At 34.8% G+C, this 24,952-nt stretch overlaps 1 protein-coding gene across 5 annotated transcripts in view; it reads left to right on the forward strand.

Annotated features, from left to right (window-relative positions):
• The window catches only part of LOC149804631 (nuclear valosin-containing protein-like), a 107,407-nt gene that overhangs the window by 23,280 nt on the left and 59,175 nt on the right, over nucleotides 1–24,952 (forward strand). For all 5 annotated transcript variants that reach the window (XM_089942679.1, XM_089942704.1, XM_089942671.1 and 2 more), the window contains exons 5-10: nucleotides 1,496–1,610; nucleotides 1,943–2,006; nucleotides 16,570–17,019; nucleotides 19,473–19,545; nucleotides 20,552–20,616; nucleotides 20,969–21,103. In XM_089942679.1, coding sequence (XP_089798805.1) covers nucleotides 1,496–1,610; nucleotides 1,943–2,006; nucleotides 16,570–17,019; nucleotides 19,473–19,545; nucleotides 20,552–20,616; nucleotides 20,969–21,103 — 902 coding nt within the window. The remainder of the gene's footprint in view (nucleotides 1–1,495; nucleotides 1,611–1,942; nucleotides 2,007–16,569; nucleotides 17,020–19,472; nucleotides 19,546–20,551; nucleotides 20,617–20,968; nucleotides 21,104–24,952) is intronic.

Raw genomic sequence — 24,952 nt, forward strand, 5'->3', positions numbered from 1 at the left:
CTTTCTACAGTGAAAATATTTCTGTTCTCAGAGGATATATGATGTTCTGCAGCTGTAGAGAATAAGGCTTGGATATTTGTGCTACTGTTGTGGATAAGGTTTGATGTATGAAGTTTGCTGTAATGGATGACGTTTAAATATATGAGATTTTGCTGTAGTTGGTTAGGTTTTAATATATAAGGTTCTGTTGTGGATGAAATTTGGATATTGGGTTCTACTGTAGTGGATGGGGTTGGATATATGAAGTTCTATAGTGAATTAGGTTTGGATATATGAGGGTTTGGATATATGAGCTTCTGCACTAGTGAATGAGGTTTGGATGTATAAGGTTCTGCTGTAGTGAATGTAAAAAAGTTCTGCAATGAATGTGTGCATGTGTGATTTGGATTTATAATGTAGCTTTAACAATTTTTCAGTCATATCGCTATGATGTCTACAGTGTGACAGTTTATAGTAATATGTAGCACTTGGGCATCATGCTCCAGACATGTAGCATGATGTCCCACCCAGTCACCTTATCCTGACACCAGGCCGACCAGTCCTAACACTAACTTCTTAATGCTGAGTGCCTAGCAAGGCAACTGTTAGTACCATTTTTATAAGTCTTTGATACGACTTGGCCGGGGTTCAGATCTACAACCTTCCACATCAGAGGCAGACGCTCTAACCACTAGGCCATTGGAGCGGTCTCTGCAGTGAATGAAGTTGGATATAAGGTGTTAAAAGATTTTAATAAATGAAGTTCAATTGTAGTGACTGAAGTTTGTTATGTAAGAATTTTACTGTAGTGGATGAGGTTTGGATATACAAAGGTCTACAATGTATGTGTGTGTATATAGACACACACACACATTTTGCGATAAGCTGACACCTGGTTTGGAGATATTGTGAAATTTTTCAGCCTGCTTTAAGTTTAAATCAAACTTGTTGAATAACGTAGATTTTATAAGTTTATTGTACCCATTGAAAAGTTTGAGTACAGTACACTGCAGCCAACTTGTTCCAGCTGTAATACTTTTCTTTGCTTAATATCCCCTGAATCCATTGAGATTTCTCCATGAAACTGTGTCATGACCTGACTGCAGAAAATGGAGTCTGTCTGATTGGCATTTTAAGAGTTATCCTCATTTATATTAAAACATTGTCTTTCTGTCCATCAGTCACACTCTTCTGTGGTCAGTATTTTCTGAAATGTTTGAGATATCTCATGAAACTTGGTATTCATTCTTATCATGACAAAATGTTGTGTCCTATATATGATTTGCCTTGTTAAATTAGTCCTTTTAGAATAATCTCCCTTTTGAATTTGAAAATTTTATTTTCACTTAATATCATCTAGTGGGGATTAGGGTAGGCTGCAGGTTATGTCCCATAATCTGACATATTAGTTCAGATGGATAATACTTGTGTGATCTCATGCTAATCTTATAGCAATTTATTTAATCATAATTGTAAACAATAATCTGTAGAAGTACTTGTTTGATCCTTTTTAAAGCTTATTCTGTGATATGTGCGGAGGAGGAGGAGGAGGAAGAAGATGAAGAGGTAGATGAACTTAGTGCTCTTGAGGCTAAACATCTGAAACAAAAACAGGCTCGTACAGCAGACAGGTAAAATATATATGTAGTTCATTTCTTTTAGTAGCATAAATAACTTTCGATGTATAACTATGTGTAAAAATTGTACATGGCTTGGTTTGTGGTTGTCATCTGTACCTTCTGTTGAAGTCGTCAATTTTCATTATGTAACATGCAGACAATTTTCTTGACTGCATTTTATATATTACGATAAGTATAATAACAAATGAGCTAAAATATCTGATAAGAAGCATAATTAAACTATTCATAACAAGTGTATATAAATTGTTCGTCACAATTATCCTGACAAATTTGACCACTGCATGACTAATTGTAAAAGTTAGTTCCTTTGATGTCTATTACAGTTCAGACATCAGTGATGAAGAAAGCAGCTTTTCATCAGAGAATCCAGAATATGTTCAGTATGAGGTAAAGCAGTTCATAACATGCATGTTTAAAATGAGTATTAATGTCTGTGCTTATTTGGATTTGTTTGTATGAAGGAATCTTTTGAATTATCTTTATGTTTTCTTGTCATAGACCACAAGCGCCTATGGGATGACATGGTTTCTGTTGTCCAGCATTAGTCCTTCCATTAGCACAAGTTTCTTGTTGTCGGTTGTCTGACATCTATCCATGTTATTTACAAGTTTATTACTGCTTCTCCTCCTAGACTACTTGCAGGATTGCAGTGAAACTTTACACATGTACCTTCGTTCCAAGGTCTAGTTGGTCCTAAATGAAAATGGCACTGCAAAGACGTTGAGTATGGTCTAAGTAACTTTATACATGTACATTCATTCCGTGGTCTAGTTGGTCCTAAATGAAAATGGCACTGCAAAGACGTTGAGTATGGGCTAAATAACTTTATACATGTACATTCATTCCATGGTCTAGTTGGTCCTAAATGAAAATGGCACTACAAAGACGTTGAGCATGGTCTAAATAACTTTATACATGTACATTCATTCCATGGTCTAGTTGGTCCTAAATGAAAATGGCACTACAAAGACGTTGAGTATGGTCTAAATAACTTTATACATTCATTCCATGGTCTAGTTGGTCCTAAATGAAAATGGCACTGCAAAGACATTGAGTATGGTCTAAATAACCCATGTTCATTTCAACATGGGCTTTTCACAAAAAGACTTCTTATACTGTCTGGTTGGTCAAAAACGAAAAATGGTTCAATCTGGGATCCAGTATAATCACCATGGCAGCTGTCTTGGAAATTATTTCTACTTCTGAATTAAAAGTCGTATTGGCATGGAGTTTTACCTGAAGATTAGTCTAGTTAGTTTTAAATGGAAATGGTGCCACCTGGATTTTCCACAGTGACCATCCTGAAAATCTTGTGTTGCTACTCCACCTGAATTAAGGGTATGTAAAATGGGGCTTTTCATTAAAAGACTTCTTATGATGTCTAGCTGGTCCTTAATGAAAATGGTGCCACCTGGACATCCAATATGGCCACAATAGCTTATTAAAATTTTGTTATCACTACTCAGTTTGAAGGGATGATCATATCAACATGTGGTTTTCACTAAAGACTTCTTATGATGTCCAGTTGGTCCTAAAGGAAAATGGTGCCACCTGGACCCCCAGTATGGCCACGTGGCAGCCAGCTTGAAAATCTTGTTATTGCTACTCTTGCTGCATTTAAAGTCAGCTTGACATGGAGTTTTAACGAATTCTTATGATATCTGTCTGTCGTAAATGAAAATTGTTTTGATCAGCAGCCTAATGTGGCCTCCAAAGTGGCCATACCAGTCTGTTAAAAATAATGGACTACCATGACAGCCATTTTGGAAAATTTCATATTGCTGCTTCTTCAAAACTGAAAGTCATATCAGCATTGAGTTTACAACGAAAGATTTCTTATGGTGTCTTGTTTGTCCTAAATGAAAATGATGCCAATCTAACATCCACAACAGTTAATTTTACGATAATCTTATTGCTGAAGAATAACAGTTTCAGCATTCAGGTGCTTAATAGAAGATATTGTCATAAGTTGGATTCCTGGAAGTTCTTTTTGAGCAGCAGAGCATATATTCCTTTAAAGAATCTCTTGTTTAAAAGTATGTGGTTTATTAGCTCTACTGGTCATAGACCAGAGACAGTTATGGGATGGCCTGTTGTGCATCCTGCATTTATTGTCTGTTGTCCATCCATCCTTTATCACAAGTTTCTCATTATACTATACCTAAACTATTAACCATCCCGGTGGCCTAGTGGTTAGAGCGTCTGCCTCAGATGTGGGAGGTTATGGGTTCGAATCCCAGCCAAGTCATACCAAAGACTTATTTCAAAAAATGGTACTAACAGCTGCTTCGCTTGGTGGTCAACATTAAGAGATTAGTGTTAGGACTGGTCGGCCCGGTGTCAGGATAATGTGACTGGGTGGAACATCATGCAACATGTCTTCGGCATGATGCCCCATTGCTAGACAACACTATTAACTGTCCCACTGCAGATATCCTAGTGATATGACTGAAATATTGTTAAAGCTATGTTAAAATCCCAAATCACACACACACACACTGCCTAAACTATTAGGAGGATTAACATGAAACTTTACACACACAACACATTCTTCTTGTTGTCTAAGTTGGTCCTAAATGAAAATGATTACCCTCGTACATCCATTATGACTACCACAGAGACCATTTTGAAAATCTTGTTATCACTAGACCTACTGAATGGATATGCATATCAACATGGGTTTCCACTAAAAGATTTCTTATGATGTCTAGTTGGTCCTCAATGAAAGTGATCTTGAGCTAATGTCCAGTATGGCCACAACATCGATAATCTTGAAATGCTGCTCCTCTGGATCAAAAAGTAATGTTGCCATGGGGTTATCACCAGAAGACTTCTTATATATCTAGTTGGTGGCCATTATGAAAATTAATATTGGTTGGAGGTTTTCACTTGAAGACTTCCTATGATGTACAGTTGGTTCAAAATGAAAATGCTGTGAATTAGTTGTCCAATATGGCCACTTCATATACTCCTGAATGTATGGTTATATTAATATGGTTTTTTAATAACCAAACAACTTCTTAAGATGTTTAGTTGGTTTTAATGGTGTCATTCAGACATTCAAAATGCCTGCCACAGTGGCCATCTTGAAAATCTTATTATCAAGACTATTTCACCTGAATGAATGGTCTAATCAGCCTGGGTTTTTTTACTGAAGACTGTGGTGTCTAGTTGGTCATAAATGAAAATTGTGTCAATCTCACTTCTTGACTGCACCATGGCTATCTTAAAAAACTTATCACTACTTTTCTCAGTTGGCTGGTCATATTGACATTGGGTTTTCACCAAAAGACTTCTTGTGGTGTCTGGTCGGAACTAAGTTGTTGTTGCCATTTTTCAGCACATGATAGGCTATACATGGCGGCCAGTATTAATGGTGGAGGAAGAAACCAAGAAATCCCCGGAAAGAACCACCAACCCTCGAGAAGCTACTGGTAAGCTTTCTCACATACCCACATTGGCTGAATTCGAGACTTGAACCCACGCAGACAGAGGTGAGATGGCAATGATCTGTAACGGAGAGCACCTTAGACCACTCAGCCACTCGCGGCCCCTCGGAACTAAGTAAAAATGGTGCTAAAATATGGCCAACATGGCATCCATCTTAAAAATCTTGTTATAGTTAATAATCCGAACAGAAAGTCACTTCAACACGGGGTTTTGTATGCTGAATTGTTGGTAATTAATGAAATCCAATATGTCCACTACATCATCTGATTAGAGAATCTTGTTATCGCTGATGAATATCAACTATGGTTTCAACTCTCATCATTTAAAAGGAAGAAATTGTTGTTTTTGGGGTTTAATGCTATTTCTTGGCACAAGATAGGCTATACATGTCATCCAGTATAATTGTTGGAGGAGAACCCTGGAAAGCCCTGTTAAGAACTACCAACCCAAGGATAGTTACTATCAAGAAAAGGAAGAAATGGTCTTCTAGAAATTCCTTTCACCAAGTAGAGCATCAACTGTATAACTGTGATTTTGCAAATGTACCATTACACATACATAAATGCATACATGCATGCATCCATTCATAGATTCACCTCTCCCATGATAACTCGTGCACATCAGGGTCCAAAAACATAGACCACACTATAAGCGAGGGCGCGAGTTACCAAGGGACCTCAAAAAAATCCGCTAGACATCCAGAGAACCACGGGGTTTGGGGGAGGGAAACGGGGCTGTTTAATGACTGAATCCTCATTGTACAATCACATCAAGAATAATTGTCAATAAAGCACTTTTCCCGATGAAGTCATTCATTATTCTGTATAATTTACATTTATTTTTAAAATGTTCAACATCTGAAAGATTGAAAACATGATTCCAGCTGGTTTCAACAACCAACACGGTGCGCAAAATCATTTGTGTATTATGTCACAGCTTTTTGTTTTGTTGATTAGTCTGTTCCAGGAGTGGTATTGGTGGTATTGGGATCTTCCAAGCAGGAAACCAAACTAACTGTTGATATGCTACCAAACAAGATTTCGTGAGACCATCGTCTACATCAAAACTCGATTTTTTAGTTGTTTAGTAAGATATTGATACCATGATTTTATTGCAGGTAACTGTGAAACTTGTTATCATCCTTGAGGATATCTATATGTGTGAATTCAGGAATTCTCAGAAACTTGTTTTCCCCACAATTGTCCTTATCTGTGAAACAACATTCTTTATTTTATGAAATACTTGTTTAGCTTGGTTGCCTTGCTTTAATAAATTATGATTTACTAGGTTAATTTAAGGTAGTTTGATTAGATTACATACACAATAACATTTATAACAGTTTTCGATCAATCAACTGAAAGGAGTTACCTGTCATACGACAGGGCCACTGGTTCTTAAGCATGTTGGATTTGTATGCCTTTAAACTTTTTTGTTAAATCCACCTCCTTTGATTCGAAAGACATAATTAAATTGATAATAGAAAAGGAGCAGCAGAGAGGGTGAACAGACCACATGCTGGAAGGTCCATTTATGACAAATAAAACTTCCTATGAAAAATGAAAAATATAAGCTTAATAATGTCTAACCAAAACCGAGAGTTTCTCTAATTGTGTTAGTTTTTTGTTACTTCATTTTTGTTCTTTGTGTTTTTCTAAATTTTAATGCGTGTTTTTGTTTACCTTTCGAACACTCATTTATGGTTGCACCCTTTCTGCTACTGTAGTGTGAGAGTAATTAAATCATTACTGTATCTATAATGGAATCTCACACAGCTGGATTAGCTTGAGAGTGACTAGAGGCAATTAAGAAATATATCCCTGTTCATGATGCTTTCAAGCAGCAATTCCAATTGCGTCAGGAGTCTCAGGTGGAATTTTCAGAAGGTGCAGAACAATTATTTAAACCAGTTATGAAGGCTACCAAAGGAGTTACAGAGGCTACCAAAGGTCTTCCCACGTTAGAGCAAACTACTAAAGCAACTGAAAAAATAGCAGAAAGAACTAAAAAAATACAAAAAAGATGTCAAGAGATCTTTCAGCTGAAGTAGATGCTGCTCTGCCTGTTGACATAGCTGAAGAAATACTTGAAGATATTGAACAAGCTTATATTATGGAGGATGAAATGGAGGGTGATATATCAAAACAAAAAAAAGTTTATGCAAATAATAAATTTAATGATGATAGTGTTCTCCACATAAGGAATATTGAAGAGGTAAAGTTACCTATATTTGCCGTGAGAAGTTATAACGATAGAAAAATATTTTTAAAACCTGAGTATTCTAATAAATATGTAAAAAGTAAAACCTGGTATGATTGGGTTTATAAAATACACTATAAAACTGATAGGATCAATAGAAAAAAAGATGCAAAATATAATAATTTTATTGATGGAGTAAATAACTATATTAGAAAATTACAACTATTAGCAGTACAAGAGCAACCATCTCAAACAATAAGTGATGAAGAACCTGAACAAAAAAGAGAACAAGAAAAAGAAGCTGAATCAGAGAGAGTGAACAAAGAAAAGAAAAAGACCCGTAATTTGAGAGAATTAGACAAGTGTGGGAATTACATTCTTCACCAGGTAAGAAAGAAACAACCGGAAGTGGGTTTTTTACTCCAGAGAGCAGTCTTATTACTTGTCCTAACAGTGTTCTTTCTGACATAGATAGACTAGAAATTCTGATTGGAGGAAAATGAGCTGGAAATAATTCTCCAGAAATTATTAATGAAGCAGCTGATATTTGTCAACGATTATTTACAGGCGGTATCATGGACATTAACGTTTATTGGTCCCTTATTGATGAAATCGTTGATGATTATCACAGTGATTGAGGGTATACAATTAGATCAGTGACAGTAAAATAAGATGATTATACATAATGCTCAGCATTGACCTGTAATGGTCAGGGTGATGAATTTGTGATTACCAACATACAAAGTTAGCTATGGAGATGGACTCTGTGATGTTGTTCAGGGTCTGTTTAGAAGGATAGCCCAAAAAGCAATACCAATTGCAAAACAATTATCAATGAAAGCTATTGGTGTTATTCATGATAAAGGTATTGGTGCTGTTGGTGATATTGCTGGTAAAGCATTCTCGGCAATCAAGGACAGACTAGCACAATTAATGTGACAAACACCTCACCCACTAAAATTACCCAGCACTGAAGTTATGCCTGCAAATGTTAGTAAAGCATTGAATCATGTCTTGAAAATGTTGATATTGCTGCGACGATATTGGGTTTAGCAAGATACAATGATGATTACTCGAGGTCAGCTGGTCCGTTAGTCATGTTTGCAAAGGATACAACTGATCAGTTCATGAGTAATAATGTGATAATGAATGCAGCTGGAACTGAAGTTACAGTGGTGAATGAAAATTTCAACTTGGGATTCGCAACACGCAGAAAAATGTTAAATGGAGAAGAAAATTTTTTGTGTTTGATTCCACTATCACATATATTTGGATTCTTTAGAAATGTTAGAAAAGTTATATTTGGCGCTAAACACACCATGGTACTTGTAAGAAAAGCCACCGACAGTGATGCAATCTGGCGACCCAACGCAATCAATGCTAGTAAAGTAATACAAAACTGTCACTTTGGATGCCAGTAATTACTCCATCGATCGATGAAGAACAACGATTGTTATCTTTCATGGGTCAAGGCATTAAATCAGCATTGTCATGGTTGACAGTGACTGCAGATAGTGTTCAAAGTAATGCTGCTGGGTTATTCACATGGCATATAGCATCACAGCAGGGGGTATCAGCACCACAACATATTCTTCGCATTTCAGGAAAATGCCAGAGTAGATTTGCAGGAATAAAATCCAATGGTATTTGACACACTTGGAGTTTCTGAAGTTCCTTTGAGGATAGATGGACATCAAGAACCTTCTGAAGAAGTTTTGCTAAATTTTGATCAAAATCATGTTGCACGTGCTTATCATAGGTTGATGACATTTATGGGGCCTGATCAGAATGTTGATTCTGGTTTACAGATATCTCAGGGGGATCTCACAACATTATATCAAATCTGTTACTTTTCATTAGAACATTTGGATTTATTCAGGAAATCTCTCGTTGATATACACTTCTGAGCTCGTGTAGCTCAACTATCTGCTGGTGGTTACAGAGCAATCACTGTTAACCTCAGTGATAAAACAATGCTACTTGAAGTTGTTGGTGGACAAATGAGAGTTATTGATTCCCCAGTAAAAATCATGTAATTAATCGCTCATGATAATATAATGTCATGTCATCATGTCAGTGTCAATCTGACTCCTGGTCAGATTAAAAAACTACAATCAGTATCAAAAATTGAATTCTGGAACAAAAATAACACTAAAAAAAGATCAGATCAGAGCTGGTCAGAATAAACTATCACTGACTGAATGTCAGCTCAAGCACTTCAGTAACGCCAAACGATCAAATACCCATGTTAAATTTGATCTTTATGCGGATGCCATTAAAGACGTGGTTAAAACAGGTGGTATATTCCCACTTCACACAGCTATACCAGTGTTAATAGCTGATGTGGCTTCAGCTGTTGCAAAATCAGCTGCACTTGGTGCTGTTGGAATTGCTGCTGGAATGGCATTAAAGAAAGCAACATGTCACATAAGAAAGACTTCTAAAAATAAGGGAAACAGTCTAAGATTGTCAGTAACCCCTCATTGATATGGAAAAGGTCTGAGACTTCCAGGAAAACTTCGCTGATTCTTCCTATGTCAAATTTTGATTTACTTAATGCAACTAAAACATTAAATATAGTGTTTTATGCGTGATCAATTACTGAAACAACCCAACAATTTTGAAACTGGTATCATTGATCTTGATAAAAGTTCTGATCCAGGTACTCATTGGGTGGCATATGCAATTGATCCACTTGGAATTGTTTATTTTGATTTGTATGGGTTGGCTCCACCAAAAGAATTTTTTAATTAAGTAGACACAATAAAACTCCAGTCTGGTATTCAACATTACCACCACAGACAATAGCAGATCTGACATATGCAGGTGTGAAGTAATTGCTGTACTTGATGCTGTGTCATTATCAATGATACCACCTCATAAAGTCATGCACGAGTGTACAAGCAGATGGTATAACCATGCACCATTGTTTTAAAAAGATCATAAAGTATAATGGTCGATATTTACAGAAGATCTTCTCTGAGTCAGACTCAGAGTAGACCTCAAGGCAGCTTGTCTAAGTATGCAACCCTTGACAAGGTCAAGGATGAACTCGCTAATTTTTTGAGTCTTGCAAATATGGACCAAAATGAAATCGTTGTTTTTCAGGATAAACAATGATGATTAAAGACGTGTAATATCCCGCTGACATATTATTCTGCGGTTCCAGATGCAACAGAAGATAACTTACTGTTGTTTACTAAAAATGGTAAAATTAAAAGCTCAAGAGGAATCAGTTCTATCAGTCATGGGAAAAATTGCTGAACGCATCAGAAGAATTGGGGGTATTAATATAAGTAAAAATACAATTACTAATGTGAGAGAACCAAAATCAGATGATGATGTGATAACAAAAAGATATGTAGACAGCAACAACAACATGATTAGACCTGAGATAAATGATCGTTTTCTAACTGCAGGTGATATAATGACTGGTTCTCTCAATATGACTAATAATAATATTAATGGTCTTGGAGAACCGGAATCAAGCGATGATGCTGCAATGAAGAAATATGTCAGTGATAGTAACATTCCGATGATGAACATGTTACTGACAATCGATGATGGAATGACCACATTTAGATCTGAATATACTAATTCATGTACAAGCGTTTGCAAATTTTCTTCGAAACACAGGATCATTCTTATTTATTTTATTAATAAAATCAAATACATCACCGTTATAAAATTTAACAGTTTGATTTCGTGGAAGTATTGTTACTGAGACGTCCATGCATGTTCAGCATTGTTGCATTTTTTGTAAGTCTAGCAGTTGTTGATATTAAGCTCTCTGACATAAAAAATTCACCGACAGTGTAGTATATGCAGTAACATCTGGATCAATATTATGGTCTCCACTTAATAAATCCATTAAACATCTCGCTGACGTTACTGGGCAATATAGATTCTCAGTACTTGGTACTATGACATTCACAATATCCACCACAATATCACGGCATTATCCAATTAACGAGTTTACTGGATATTTTTTAGTTATGTTGGATCAAAACGACAAGGGAACATTCATGGTGGAACCCGAAGAAAAAGGCAACCCTGTGTTTTACTATTGGTGTCTTGAATTAGTTGCTAAACTACCACCTTCTTAAAATATAATGAGCTCTTCAATCAACGTTCAACATTACAGATACAATCAAGCATGTGAATGGCAAACAAAACTAAAAAATATTGTTGACAAGTATACAGTAAAAGTAAAAAAATATTGCAGATGTGTAGTTGTTGACATAATTGTTTCTTCAGCTTCTGCTTTTATTGCTGGAACCTGCATATTACTATCAAAAATAACAATGACATCACCAGCAGTTGTAACAGTTTGTGTTATGGGTGGTATTCTTAATATAATCGCCAAAAAAATATGCACATGCACAAATACAAAATTACTTGAGTATACAATAAAATTACAATTCGACTTTAGCATATTCAAAATTATCTTCGTTGATATCTTCAGGGCTTAGCGATGGAATAACATTACATACTGAGTTAACGGAGATGATTAAGATTTACAAAGAAGTAATGACTGTGATAGAATCCACACTGATGTAAATAACAATAATGTCAACACTAAACAAGTTACTACAACAGATCGTCGCGAATACAACTCCGTCAAAAACCGCGATGATATCAGCAAGCTCAACCAATCCTGAGTTCAGCATGAACTTTTCAACAGCAATTCCAGCAAAAGAAATAGTGACTGATGGAATAATAAAACTATTACTGAGCAACTTTTCATGATTGTTGATATCTTTCAGTGCAAGATTTTTCATTTCTTCATGAAGAGATTCTGCATGATAAATATCTCCATTAGGTCCTACAAACTGATCATAGTTTCCATCATCAGAACCCTGAATAATTTCAAATTTCAACTCATACTGATACAGGATCATTCTTATTTATTTCATTAATAAAATCAAATACATCACCGTTATAAAATTTAACAGTTTGATTTCATGGAAATATTGTTACTGAGATGTCCATGCATGTTCATTATGATCAATATTATTTATCAGAGCTCCTTTCAATTTATATTTTGATTTGAACAAAATCTCTCCTGTTATTGTTCTTTCTGTTATTGGGAATTTTAATTTCTTTCCTAATTCAGCAACATCATTTATTGTAACTCCTTTAGCCTTGACTGATTCAGCCCATTGGTTTATTTTTTTTCTGTCATAGATCCATTAAACCATTTCCAAGTATTGCATTTGTAATACTGCCTTTTGTTGGATTGTCTCCATACGAATGGTTAAAGAATTTTGTTGATTATTATGGGGAAATCAATGACGATCATAGAGCACTTGATCCAGAATTAAGAGAGTTTAAGAAATTAATCAGACTACAACCAAATAAAATTCAGTGTGAAATAATGTGCGAGACCAGATGATTTGATAGTTGGAAGTAGAAAGATAGTTTGTGATACACTTCAACAACAATTATTTATGTTACATGAAGAAAAGTTTCCAGAAATACTTGTACCATTGTGTTATCGATCAGCCGATACTTGACAACAAAATACTGAAATTGAAATTCCAGGATCATCACAAAAACAAAATCTTGTACTAAATGATGTTTTAGTTCCTGTCAGTGTTGTTGAGAGCGCATTAATGATGGACAAAACTCTGTGGACTCTAGGATATGCTATAATGATTCATTCTTCACAGGGATTAACTATTTCTGATATTAATATTTGGATTGTTGATGATCATATCAGATGGTCAGATTTAATTTATCTTGCAGTGTCTTGAGTCAGAAGAATATCTCAGCTCCGGAGGGTTATCATAGACTTTACAGAAAATAATAATCAAACTGCTGCTGACAATAGTGATGATGTAGTAAGAAAAAAATTGGTTATAAACAATGTGACAAAAAAATAACTTTGATCTTGATGTTGAAATTATCATGACGCTGAAACAACAGCAAATAAAACATTGTGCAAGCTGTAACACAGTAATGTTGTGGCATTATTCAAATAATAGTCCAAGACAATTTACCGTAGATAGAGTTAATAGTAATTTTAGTCACACACACGAAAATGTGATGCTGACCTGTCTTGAATGTAATCGACATTGAAGTGCTAGTTTACAAAAGTGAATGCGGTGGTAATTTTGTGTCTTCAGAAATTACTTGTAATTGCTTGCGTACTAATCCATGCTGAGGAGCAGTTGAATCTAGTCTGTAGATTGCAGGTCTACCTGTGGATCTTACCATGCAAAAAATTTTATGTGTTGTAATACTCCAAATAGGATCAGTCGCTCTTTTTTTACCATCTTCAAGTTCACTGGGTTTATATAAATATCATACAGTCACATTACCTAATACTGGTTGTTTTGAAAAGGAATCATGTCGTTGTATTGGTATATGTTTTTTGTAATTGCATTAATGGGTTTCATAGAAATTGCATGATTAATTTCATTATTTAATGCACCTATCACACTTGGTAATCTTGCAACCCATTTGCGAGATCTCATATCTTTCTGGATTATTTCCTTTACATATTGATATCCAAATAACCACTCAGCAAGTGTTCAATTAAATCGTTCAACCATTGCCTGATCGCGATGAATTGCGGTATGTCCTTGTCTGATTTTGACGTTATGTTTTGTTCATCAGAGGTGATGCTGCACCAAGAATTTCTTTGCCAGGATCAACCTGTAGTAAATGTGGCCATCACAAGGGTCCTCATTGATAAATTCATTCAAAAGCAGATACAACTTCAGCTGCTGTTTTAGTTGATAGTGGTTTTGCTTCTTTATATCTACTTGCAACGTCAATGACGGTTAACATGTATTTGTATGTATGTGATTGGCGTGTACCAATTTTAATAGTATCATGTGGTAAAAATAAAATATCTGCTTGATGAACTTCATTAGGAGTGCTGACATCAAAATGTGCATCTTGAATATATTTAGGTGGTGGTAAATAAATTTGCCATATTGCCTGTCATGCCAACCAATTTTCAGCAACAGAACGTTTGACATTTGCTGCATCAGCAAGTTTACTTATCACTGGTCTACCCTCCATAATAATCGGTTGATTAATTACAGGCCCCTAATATTAGCTTACTTTTCATTGCAGATCTTATCAATCAGTTAGCTAATGATTCTCAGAAAGATTTATTTTTTATGGAATTTAACGAGTCAATCAACTTCACATCTGCAATATGTCATTGTTGCAGATCTGGATTTTTATAAGCTACATCATGAACTTGACATGCTTGATCAATCGCATTTATTGGATACTCTCCAGATCTTGGTTGATCTTGCTTGTCAAATTGGATATCAAGTCGAGTTCCAGGACCACAATAATTATATCCGGGTGGATACTTAGCCCATGGAGCTTCTGGTAATTTTCCTAATGAAGCAGTGACATCACCACCTTTTTTCATATGAGACAAAATAAATGTATATTTTTTGTACCACATTTTACACATTTACCTGTAAGTGCACATTTTTTTCTGTTATTATTGTTGCTAATGCACTAGTGGGGGTGGATGCTCTGCATCAAACACAATATAAATCCATATTATTTATTATCTTTTCTACAACATGCATGTCATTGATTTCTCAGTGACACAAAAGCAAGAACCAGTAAAACATTTCAGCATTACCAAATGCCATCAGAATGATAATAATAGGTCCATCTGGATTTGGTAAAACACACTTACTGCTTAATTTGATTAATGAGATGGCTCAAGTGGGATAAATTATATTTAGTTGCACCATCAGCGATGCTATGATGTGCTTAAAGATTTTAACGAAAATGCTAAATTGTTGTATGAGGATGGCAGTGATATTATTAATTTTATCACCGATATTGATGAAACCCCATCTGTAGATGACCTTGATGGATTTATTAATAATCTTGTAGTATATGATGATGTAATGCTGGACAAACAGTCAAATCCAGCAAGAATATTTTCTCGAGGCAGTCACAAAAACACAGATGTGATTTATATTACTCAGTGAGATACACAAATACCTAAAGTAATTAGAGATAACTGCAATATTTTAGTCGTGTTTAATGGAGTCGATACACATACTCTGCAAAATATTCATCAGACTTGGTGTAGTGGGGACATGAACATAATTAAGTTCAAAAACTTCTTTTAAAAGGCACAATCTACCCCACACAGATTTATCACGATAAATTTACATGATCCTAGATCATGATATCGTATAGGTCTTGATAAAATCATTGGTTGAGAGACTGATATAATAATGATTTAATTACACATTACAGCAGCAGAGATGGTGTGACCACAAATGAGTGTCCCAATGAGTAAACAAAAACATGCATTAAAATTTTGAAAAACACAAATGACAAAGATAAAGTAACAAAAATAAGCTGACCCAATTAGAGAAACTCTCAGTCGGTAAGAGGATTCAGTTCGATGTTACTGACCTTATATTTTTCATTTTCGTAGGAAGTTCTATTTTTCATATATGGATCTTCCAGCAAGTGGTCTTTCACCCTCTCTGCTGCATAAAGGAGGCTTGTTTTTATTTAGTTTAACAATACAACAAATGCTTCTGCTAGTCCGAGGTCAAAACACGGTCAGCACTTAAGGTTCTCAGAGAACCTCTTGCGGACATCGCTGTTATGGTAGATTGACACATTTTATGTTTAATTACAAGAGGACACATTGCAATTATGATGATTACACTTAAAAAGAACTAAAAGATAGACCTAGAACACAAATTTCAGTTAATATAAAATATATTTAACTGGTATTTATTTATTAAAGTGCTGTCTCCACTAGGCATAAGTTACATTTTCATTGATCAAAATTTCCTTGAATATCGTTAGTTATGGTGTACTAAGAATGTTGTTTGGAAAGAAAATTTAACAAATTTTATATCTTCTTTTTAAAGTTGATATTTCATAATGTTGATTAAAATTTCTAGGTCCTATCTACTGTTTTCAACAATAAAATGAGCGATATATCAAAGTTTCTGTTACCAATTTTGATTGCGATTTTCTTCAAGTTCAACAAATAGGGATTAGTTTTGGGGTATTTTCTGATTTAAAAATGGGATCACAAATGAACCTGTGTTATTAGCGGGGGCGCAAGTTATCAGGGTACACGTTATCAAGAGAGTTATCTAGATGCACACATATACACATTCGCACATGTAAGCTTGCACACACACAAAAGACATAGGATAAGAGAAATTGATTTAATATATATATATATATTGAATACTAATTTTTTCTCATGTGTTGTGCCAGTTAATAGTCCCATAAATGGATAGTGAATATGTGCGATGAGACTGTATTCCTTTTCTCTCTGAAGGACACCAATACAATGAACAGCATGATGTCCAGTCTGTACAAAAAAACACCTCAGAAAGCAGATTCAGGCACAGAGGGAGGTACAAACAAGCATAAATTTCCAGACCTGTCATCTGTACCAGAAAAGAGTTCACCATCAGGGGAGACAGTTTCATTCAGTTCAGTTTCTCCAAAACAGTCTGGTGAAATAAGGTCTAGTGATGTCAGTTTTTTCATTGATAGGGGAGGAGAACGGGATATTCTGAATAAGGGAAATATTGCTTCTCAATACAGTCCCAAAACTCCACCTGCTGAGAAACATTTAGGACAAAGATATCCCAAGAGAGATAACTCTGCTGAATCTCGGCCACAGACTTCTAATCAGAATTGTAGGAAGTTAGATGAAGATTTAGAATTGGATATATCAGACAAATTGGACAAGGATAAATTAGAAAAAGCTGAGAAAGAGCAGGTATGTTATTAATCTTTAACATTGATATATTTCTTTAATACCTTTGATTCTTTTAGAAAAATTTCATCATGCTGAAAGTTTCAGAAGCATCCATTTAGAGAATGCAGGAACACATCTTTGCAATTTTATATTGATACATGCAGCTGCCTTTTGCTTATTAGTTATTCCTTTTAAAATTTTAATAATAGAGAATTCTAAATGAGTGTCAGGTGAGTTCTAGGTTAACATTATTCATATAAGGTGAGTTGAAGTTAAAATTATTTATAAAAGGTGAGTTGAAGGTTAAAAATATATATGGTGAGTTGAAGGTTGAAATTATTCTTACACGGTGAGTTGAAGGTCAAAATTTTTCTTACACTTCGAGTTGAAGGTTAAAATTATTCTTACACGGTGAGTTGAAGGTCAAAATTATTCCTGTAAGCTGAGTTGAAGGTTAAAATTATTCATTTAATTTCATCACTTTGTATTGGATGCAGTGAGTGGCTACCTTAATGTGTCCTTGGGAAAGATACTTAGATCCACTTTCTTCTGCATGATATCAGTAAAGATGTGTTAAATCTGTGATGAAAACCAACAAAAAATTACATGATAAATGCAGATAATGAAACAATCTTTTAGCAAATGTTTTGAAAACTGTATATATTTCATTTAGAAATTTAGTCAGGTGCATTTCATGTCATAGTTTTTTTACTTACCATACGAGCTTATCACATACAAGGAAACCACCACTCAGAAGTAAAATCCTTTGGGACCAAATTTAATTTTCAGTTTTGAGAACTTTCAGTTTAATGGTGTTATCACAGACATGATAAATGTATCTTTTTTGTATAAATAGACATGCAAGCACTTCATCATAGATACCAGCCTTAAAATATGAAGACCCAGAAAACCCATAATTGTAAATTCCCTAAAATAATGTTTCACACATAATTTGAGAGAGACAGTGTTGAAATAAAGAAAGTGCTTATGTGACTTGATGGAAGATTAGCTGAACAATTTATATTCCTTCAAGAAAGTACAGTTTTGTCTAATGAATAAATACAGTTCTTCATGTAGAAATGCAGTCCTTGTCTAATGAATACAGTTCTTCATGTAGAAATGCAGTCCTTGTCTAATGAATAAATACAGTTCTTCATGTAGAAATGCAGTCCTTGTCTAATGAATACAGTTCTTCATGTAGAAATGCAGTCCTTGTCTAATGAATAAATACAGTTCATGTAGAAATGTAGTCCTTGTCTAATGAATAAATACAGTTCTTCATGTAGAAATGCAGTCCTTGTCTAATAAATAAATACAGTTCTTCATGTAGAAATACAGTCCTTGTCTAAGAAACATTTAAGGAGCCTTAAGATACTGAAATAACTTGTTTTAAGTCAATTAGAATTTTGAATGATAATCTATAATGCTTAAATACTCAGTATAGTTCATAATGTTCACAGTTCATGAGCCTAGCATTGTCTATGTTCTCATAAGTTTATTATCACTGTTCTTCCAAAACTACTGGAAGAATTGTCATTAAAACTTTACGAACACATTCAAGTCAGGGTCTAGTTGGTTGGAAGTGACATCGATGAACCTTGGATGCTAAGCATGACCAGGATGGTAGCCATTTTGAAAATCATCTTGTGAATCGATTGACATAGAGTTTTCATTTCAAGATTGTTTATGATGTTTTGTTGGCTGTAAATTAAATTGGTGTCAATCTGACATCCAGTGTGGCTACCATGGTGACCATTTTAGAAATCTTATTACTACTTTTCCTGAATGGATATGTTTACACTAAAAGACATCTGTGTTGCCTAGTTGCACCTTAGTGAAAATGGTGCTGTATCTGACATCTAATATGGCCACCAAGGCAACCATCTTGAAAATCTTATCGCTACTTCTTCAGAAGGGATGGTTAAATCATCATATGATAATTTTTATGTCTAGTTGGTCATACAAAAAAATGGTTTTGATCTGACAGCCAGTGTGGCCACCACAGTAGCCAAATTTGGAATTTTATTATCATCACTTTCTCCGAAATGGACAGTCATATCAACAATGGGTTTTCACCAGAAGGCTTGATATGGTGTCTAGCAGTTCTGAATGAAAATGACTTATCTGATATCTTGTGTGGCCACCAGTCTTATTATCATTTCAGGTTGGTTCTTATGGTGCCAATCTTACATCTTTGAAAACAAAAAACAGTTTTAATTTGGATTTTTGAAGTTATTTTTGGCCAAGAGTTTATTAGTTGCCTCAAGAGACATTTACATAAATTTTTGCAAGGAACTCGAATTCCTCCAAGAGTTCATAGAAAATCACATACAATTTGCATTTGTATCTATGAATAAGTACTTTACATTGAAAATGATTTCTCTGGGCCCCATATATATAATATCCTCAATTAAGAACATAGAGTATAATTGCTTCAAATTCTGTATGTATGAATTTAAATTTTATTGTTTCAGGTGTCAGACAGAAGGCTAAGGAAAAAGTCAAAGAGAGATGGAGATAAAAACTCGGCCAAACCTGAAAATAAAAGTATTTAGAACAATGTTGATTTTTTAAAAGCTGTTTTAGAAAAGTTTGCTCAGAAATAATGCTTTTCTACTATTTGCTAACTGGTAATTGTTGTCATCATAATTCATAGAATCATCTTCCTATGAAAAAGTGGAAATAGCTGGTGATCATGTCCTTGGCACAGAGTTCTTACAATCTTGAAAAATCCATGATTTTGATTGGCTGCCTTGAAAGTTTATTGAATTTCCAAAAACAGTTAGTTTAGTTCTTGAAATGACCTTGAATATCATAAAACACTCTTGAAGTTATCTAAGGAAATACAAAATGTCCAAACTAAACAATATGTATTTCATCAATTTTTTAAAATATTTTTATATATTCTCATAAAAATAATGAATAAATAAATAAAATGGGATAAAATATGGTGTCAAAAATAACACTCAACACTGTTAGTGAACAAAAGTAAATGTAGGGAAAGGTTACATTTTCACAGGACAAAATATTTCTTGAAAACATTTGGAAATCCTTGAAAACCCATTGGAAACAATTGTCTTGGACTTTACAAACAATATTTGCAAGAACAGATTGAAACCTTAAATACATGTACATAGTTTATGCTACATATCACCTTAATTAGAATACTTTGCAGGGAAGAAGGAATGAATACTGTTTTGTTTTTCTACTGATCTTTAAAATCTAATATTTTACTTTTGTTGAATTTTATTTGAATAATCATCTAATTAAATACATATACAGCTAAACCTCATAAGTAAAGACTACTGTCCAGTAGATGAATGATGGATGGACGTTCAGGTTTAGAAGCATGTTACATTTGTGTTTATGTATGTATGATTTTGTGTTTTTGTTTTCTGCATATATTCAGGCTAAAGATATTATCCTGTGTGTGTGTGTGTGTGTGTGTGTATGTATGTACATATGTATGTGTGTATGTGCATGCATGTGTATGTATCTATGTATGTATGTATGTATGTATGTATGAATGATTTTGTATTTTTGTTTTCTGCAGGTGTGCAAGCTCAAAAATCCACAGTTACATTTGCTGATTTTGGGGGTAATGAAGTTGGTCTAAAGGTAATTTTTAAAAGTTATTTTTAATCTGTCTACTGTAGTCTCTCCTTTAATAATATAAGCAAAAGAGTTGTAATTTTTTGTGTCAGCTGTTTTTTATCTGAATTGTATTGCCTTTTAATGTATCTGTGCTAGACCTACATGAAAGGTACATTTCCCATGAGCGTGTTCTCACATAAAGATTGCTTATTAAATGATGTACAAGAGAAATTGATTAAGCTTGCATGTATTGTAATAGTAACATTAAATGTTAATAATGATGCCTTGCAACGTTTCATGGTGTCCAGTAAGGAATTTATTTAATGCTTTTTTAGTCAATAAAGATTTTACTTAGTGATCAATGCATATATTACAGGAGGTGTGCAAGTTGCTGGTTCACCTTCGCCACCCAGAAGTGTACAGTCAGCTAGGTGTAACACCACCTCGAGGCTTCCTGTTGCATGGACCCCCTGGCTGTGGCAAGACACTCCTGGCCCATGCAATAGCTGGGGTAAGTCTGGAATTTGGTCTGTGTGTTTTGTTGGATAATTACATTTGAATATAAAAAGAATGAAGATCCATTGGGATTCAATATATTGAAACCCTTTTGGCACAATATTCAATCTAAAATTCAACATTCTTTATGTTCATTCACCAAAAAGTATAATCATTATGTTTGAGTTAGGTTAAGTGAACATTTTGGCCTTCATCCAGAAATCTAGGGGGCACATTTGTAGAAAAGATGACTCATTTCTGAAACCCCTGTTAGATAGGATTACTTTGTGAAAAAAGGAGACTTCTTCCTTCATAACAATGACCATTTGTTTGTTTTTCTTGATCCGATTATATGTAAGTACATCAGTATTTATTAGTGATGGACAGTTTGTTTTTTTATTTTAAAAAATTTGGTCTCAATCTAGACTCTACAAGTTTTGTTTAGACAATTCCTAGTTATTTAACCCATGCTGCAAGAGAATGGAAAAAAAGTATGCATCCATTCATTTTTGTGCCTATCTGTGTTGGCAGACCTGTTAATTTAATAATAATGAAGAATCTTTTACACTATTAACTAGATTTCATAGTAATTTGATAATGAATGAAAAGTGAAAATCAGCATCCCAAACTAATGCAAGTAACACATTTATTGGTTGGATCAGGCCCTGTTTTCCAGTCTTGTAATTCCAGGAATATAATCAAGGATGAGAATTTTCCATCAGTTGGATGTTGTCCTCTGTTTTGGTTGCTGTCGTGGCCATTTTTGAGACTGGTGAAAATCCAGGGAGAAAAATATATGTAAAAAAGTGCAGGAGATGCTTCCAATAATATATATATTCAGATTGTTTTCTGCCCCCTTTGGCTTCCCACTGACAAGGTGGCTCAGGCATCTTTCCAGACCTTGGCCCTAATTCATACTTTTGTTTGTCTCAACAAGTTGGAGAACTATTGTGCTACACCTGGTATTGCTATCAGTATCCACTTGTAGAAATGTATTGCTATTAGTATCCACACGTAAAAATGTATTGCTATCAGTATCCACTTGTAGAAATGTATTGCTATTAGTATCCACATGTAGAAATGTATTGCTGTCAGTATCCACTTGTAGAAATGTATTGCTGTCAGTATCCACTTGTAGAAATGTACAGTGTGACTGCTCTGTTATAACACAGGTTCTGGTAAGACATTATTTTGTATGGCTTCTGAAATTTTATATGTATTTTTTTGTGCACGAAAGTTTTTTTCTTCTAAAGAATCAAAGAAATTGTGTCATAAGTTTAATATCATTTTGGGGAATAGATTGAATATGATAAATGTGGAATGTCTCCTGAAAATATATATGCATATGTTGTTTCCTGTATACTGAGAAATATATATTTTTCTTAAAGGTACAAAAGATAATGTGTAAAATGTTTATTGTCATTTTGGCAATTTTACAATTTCACCAGTTTCTTGTAGCTTGATGTCAAGAAAATATCTGACATATGTTTGTTCTTTAAACTGCATACTCAACCAAGCACAAAGCAGTATGGTGGTTGATAAAGGATTCTCACCAGAACTTATAAATCTGTTAATTTAAGGACATTGCCAATAATCAATGTCAATTGCAGAACTAGAACTTGTTCAGTTTATTTGGCATCGATTTATACATCATCAAAAAATGAAAGTTGTCAACACACTACATGTGTATTTCTCATTTAATATGCTTTAAGATGGTAACTGTGCCAAATGAAGCATGAATCTTTGCACCTGCTTTTATCACACACCCCTCCACCGGACAGTACATGCCACATTTTGTTCAGCTAACTGACTTGGTCATAGTAAAGTTCAGTACATAAAATGGTCAGGTTCTACGGACCCCAACCATCATGTTTCTGCGTGGTCATACCGTATATGCACACTGCATATCATTAGTTATTTCTTCATTGCTCATATTTTCTCATGTGGTATCCTAAGCATCAAATCTATATTCAGGTCCTTCACACCCCAGGCAGTCGCCTGTTCCTAGTGATCTAGCAGTTCAGACAGGAATCAGATGTTGCACACAGTGCTCTCCTTGATCTTCATTTAGTTCTGTATCCTCTGTACTTGGCCCATGTTGACCTCCTTGTGATGAGGTCGAGTGCCTAGCTCCTGACCCTCATGTCTCTAGCCACAGGCCTGAAATATCTTGATAGCAGACATTTTTCCTGAATCGGAACAATCTTGATAAACATGTCTTTTCTTTTATGGCTCCAAATCCCAAAGTATTGTTGAAAGCAATGGAGTCAAAATGTCAGCTGATCCTGATTTACTTTCCTCTACGAAATAAAATCATGGATCATTATCTCTTTGTAGCTATGGAGGTTTCCAGTTAAGTTCTGCCTTGTTTTGTCAACCAGAACAGCCATATGCAGGCTTTTCTTTTAAAACAGAATTATTAAAACTGCACATCTAGCCCAAATCAAATGAGTTCACAGAAAGAAATTTTTTTTTTCTAAAAATGGTGGTCAGAAATGTTTGGTCAAGAAAAGCCACCATGTTTAAAATCTATGAAAGGAAATGAAAAGTTTCTCCCAGTGATAGGAGCAGAGATGTTTTTCTCCCTTAAATGTTTTCATTTCACAATTAGCTTGGCTTCTATGTCTTTTCATTATGTTAACTCCATTCATATTCCATGTTTCAGACAAGATTTGACATGATGGAAAGGAAGAAATATGCAAGAACAGAACTTCATAGACCTTCTAGCCAATGTCATTTTGTCTTGAGGGAAAGCCTTGGCCCTTTACCCAAATGAAATTTTCCTTGGGTTAAGATATTCAGACATAACTGAACAGAACATCCTTTTTTTCTCCTCTTGTGCAAGACCTGCTTCCTAGTCCACTATAGCTTCAGCAGGCACAGCCATTGAGATTCACACCTTATTTGTCAACCCCAAATTTTGTCACAATGGTTTGGTTTCTCACTTGATGGCTCTGCTTTTGTTTTCCAAGAATAGTCTAAAACTTATAGACAGTTAGCTGTTTGCCTTGAAAAAGCTGCTGCCTTTATGCTTTTCTTTCCAGAGGTATGAATTTGTTAGGGTACTGAAATGGTACCTGAGATGGACTTAGCAGACCAGAAGAGAGTTCTTGCTTGTTTTTACAGGTGTTGTCCAGTACCTTTGCAGTATCATCTCAGCCAGCAAGGAAATAAGCCAAAATCACATGAATTTGTTAAATACTTTGATTTTCAAGTTTTGAGCAGTTGCCACTAGCATAGGAATTGAGCACAACTGTTTTTAAACCAGCATTGCTCAAGCTGTGGCATGGAGGTCAGAGACAATCAGATCCACATATTTTGGTATAATGGGCTACCTTCCCAGGTCATTCACTAGCATCAGCAATGTTTATTCTATTTCTGCTGCATTTGCAGGAGCAAAATTGTTTTCTAAACTTCATAGTACAAGATGCTTTGAAATCATTAGTTACTACTTTGCTCGTGCTGAGTAGCATGCTGTCCACGGACAGAGGCCTCACAAAATCCATGTTGTTGTTGTTGTTGTTGTAGGGTTTAATGCCATTTTTCCGCACACGATAGGCTATACATGGCGGCCAGTATTAATGCCGGAGGAAGAACCCGGGAAAACCCAGGAAAGAACTACCGACCCATAAATATTATTGTATCCTTAATATAATTAGAATACCTTAAATTAAGCTACTGAATCATAAGTGTGATCAAAGATAGCAAGGCAACCAAACAAAATGAATGCATTTTTAAATAAAGAGCGTTGTTTCACACATATAGATCATTGTAGAGAAGCGAGTTTCTGAAAATTCTTGGTAATTAAGAGATAACCTCAAGGATGAAAAGAAGTTTCACTATGCTTTCAATGAAATCATGTCAT

This window comes from Sinohyriopsis cumingii, chromosome 2 (genome assembly GCF_028554795.1).
Source record: "Sinohyriopsis cumingii isolate HCF-2022 chromosome 2, ASM2855479v2, whole genome shotgun sequence".
Taxonomy (NCBI): domain Eukaryota; kingdom Metazoa; phylum Mollusca; class Bivalvia; order Unionida; family Unionidae; genus Sinohyriopsis; species Sinohyriopsis cumingii.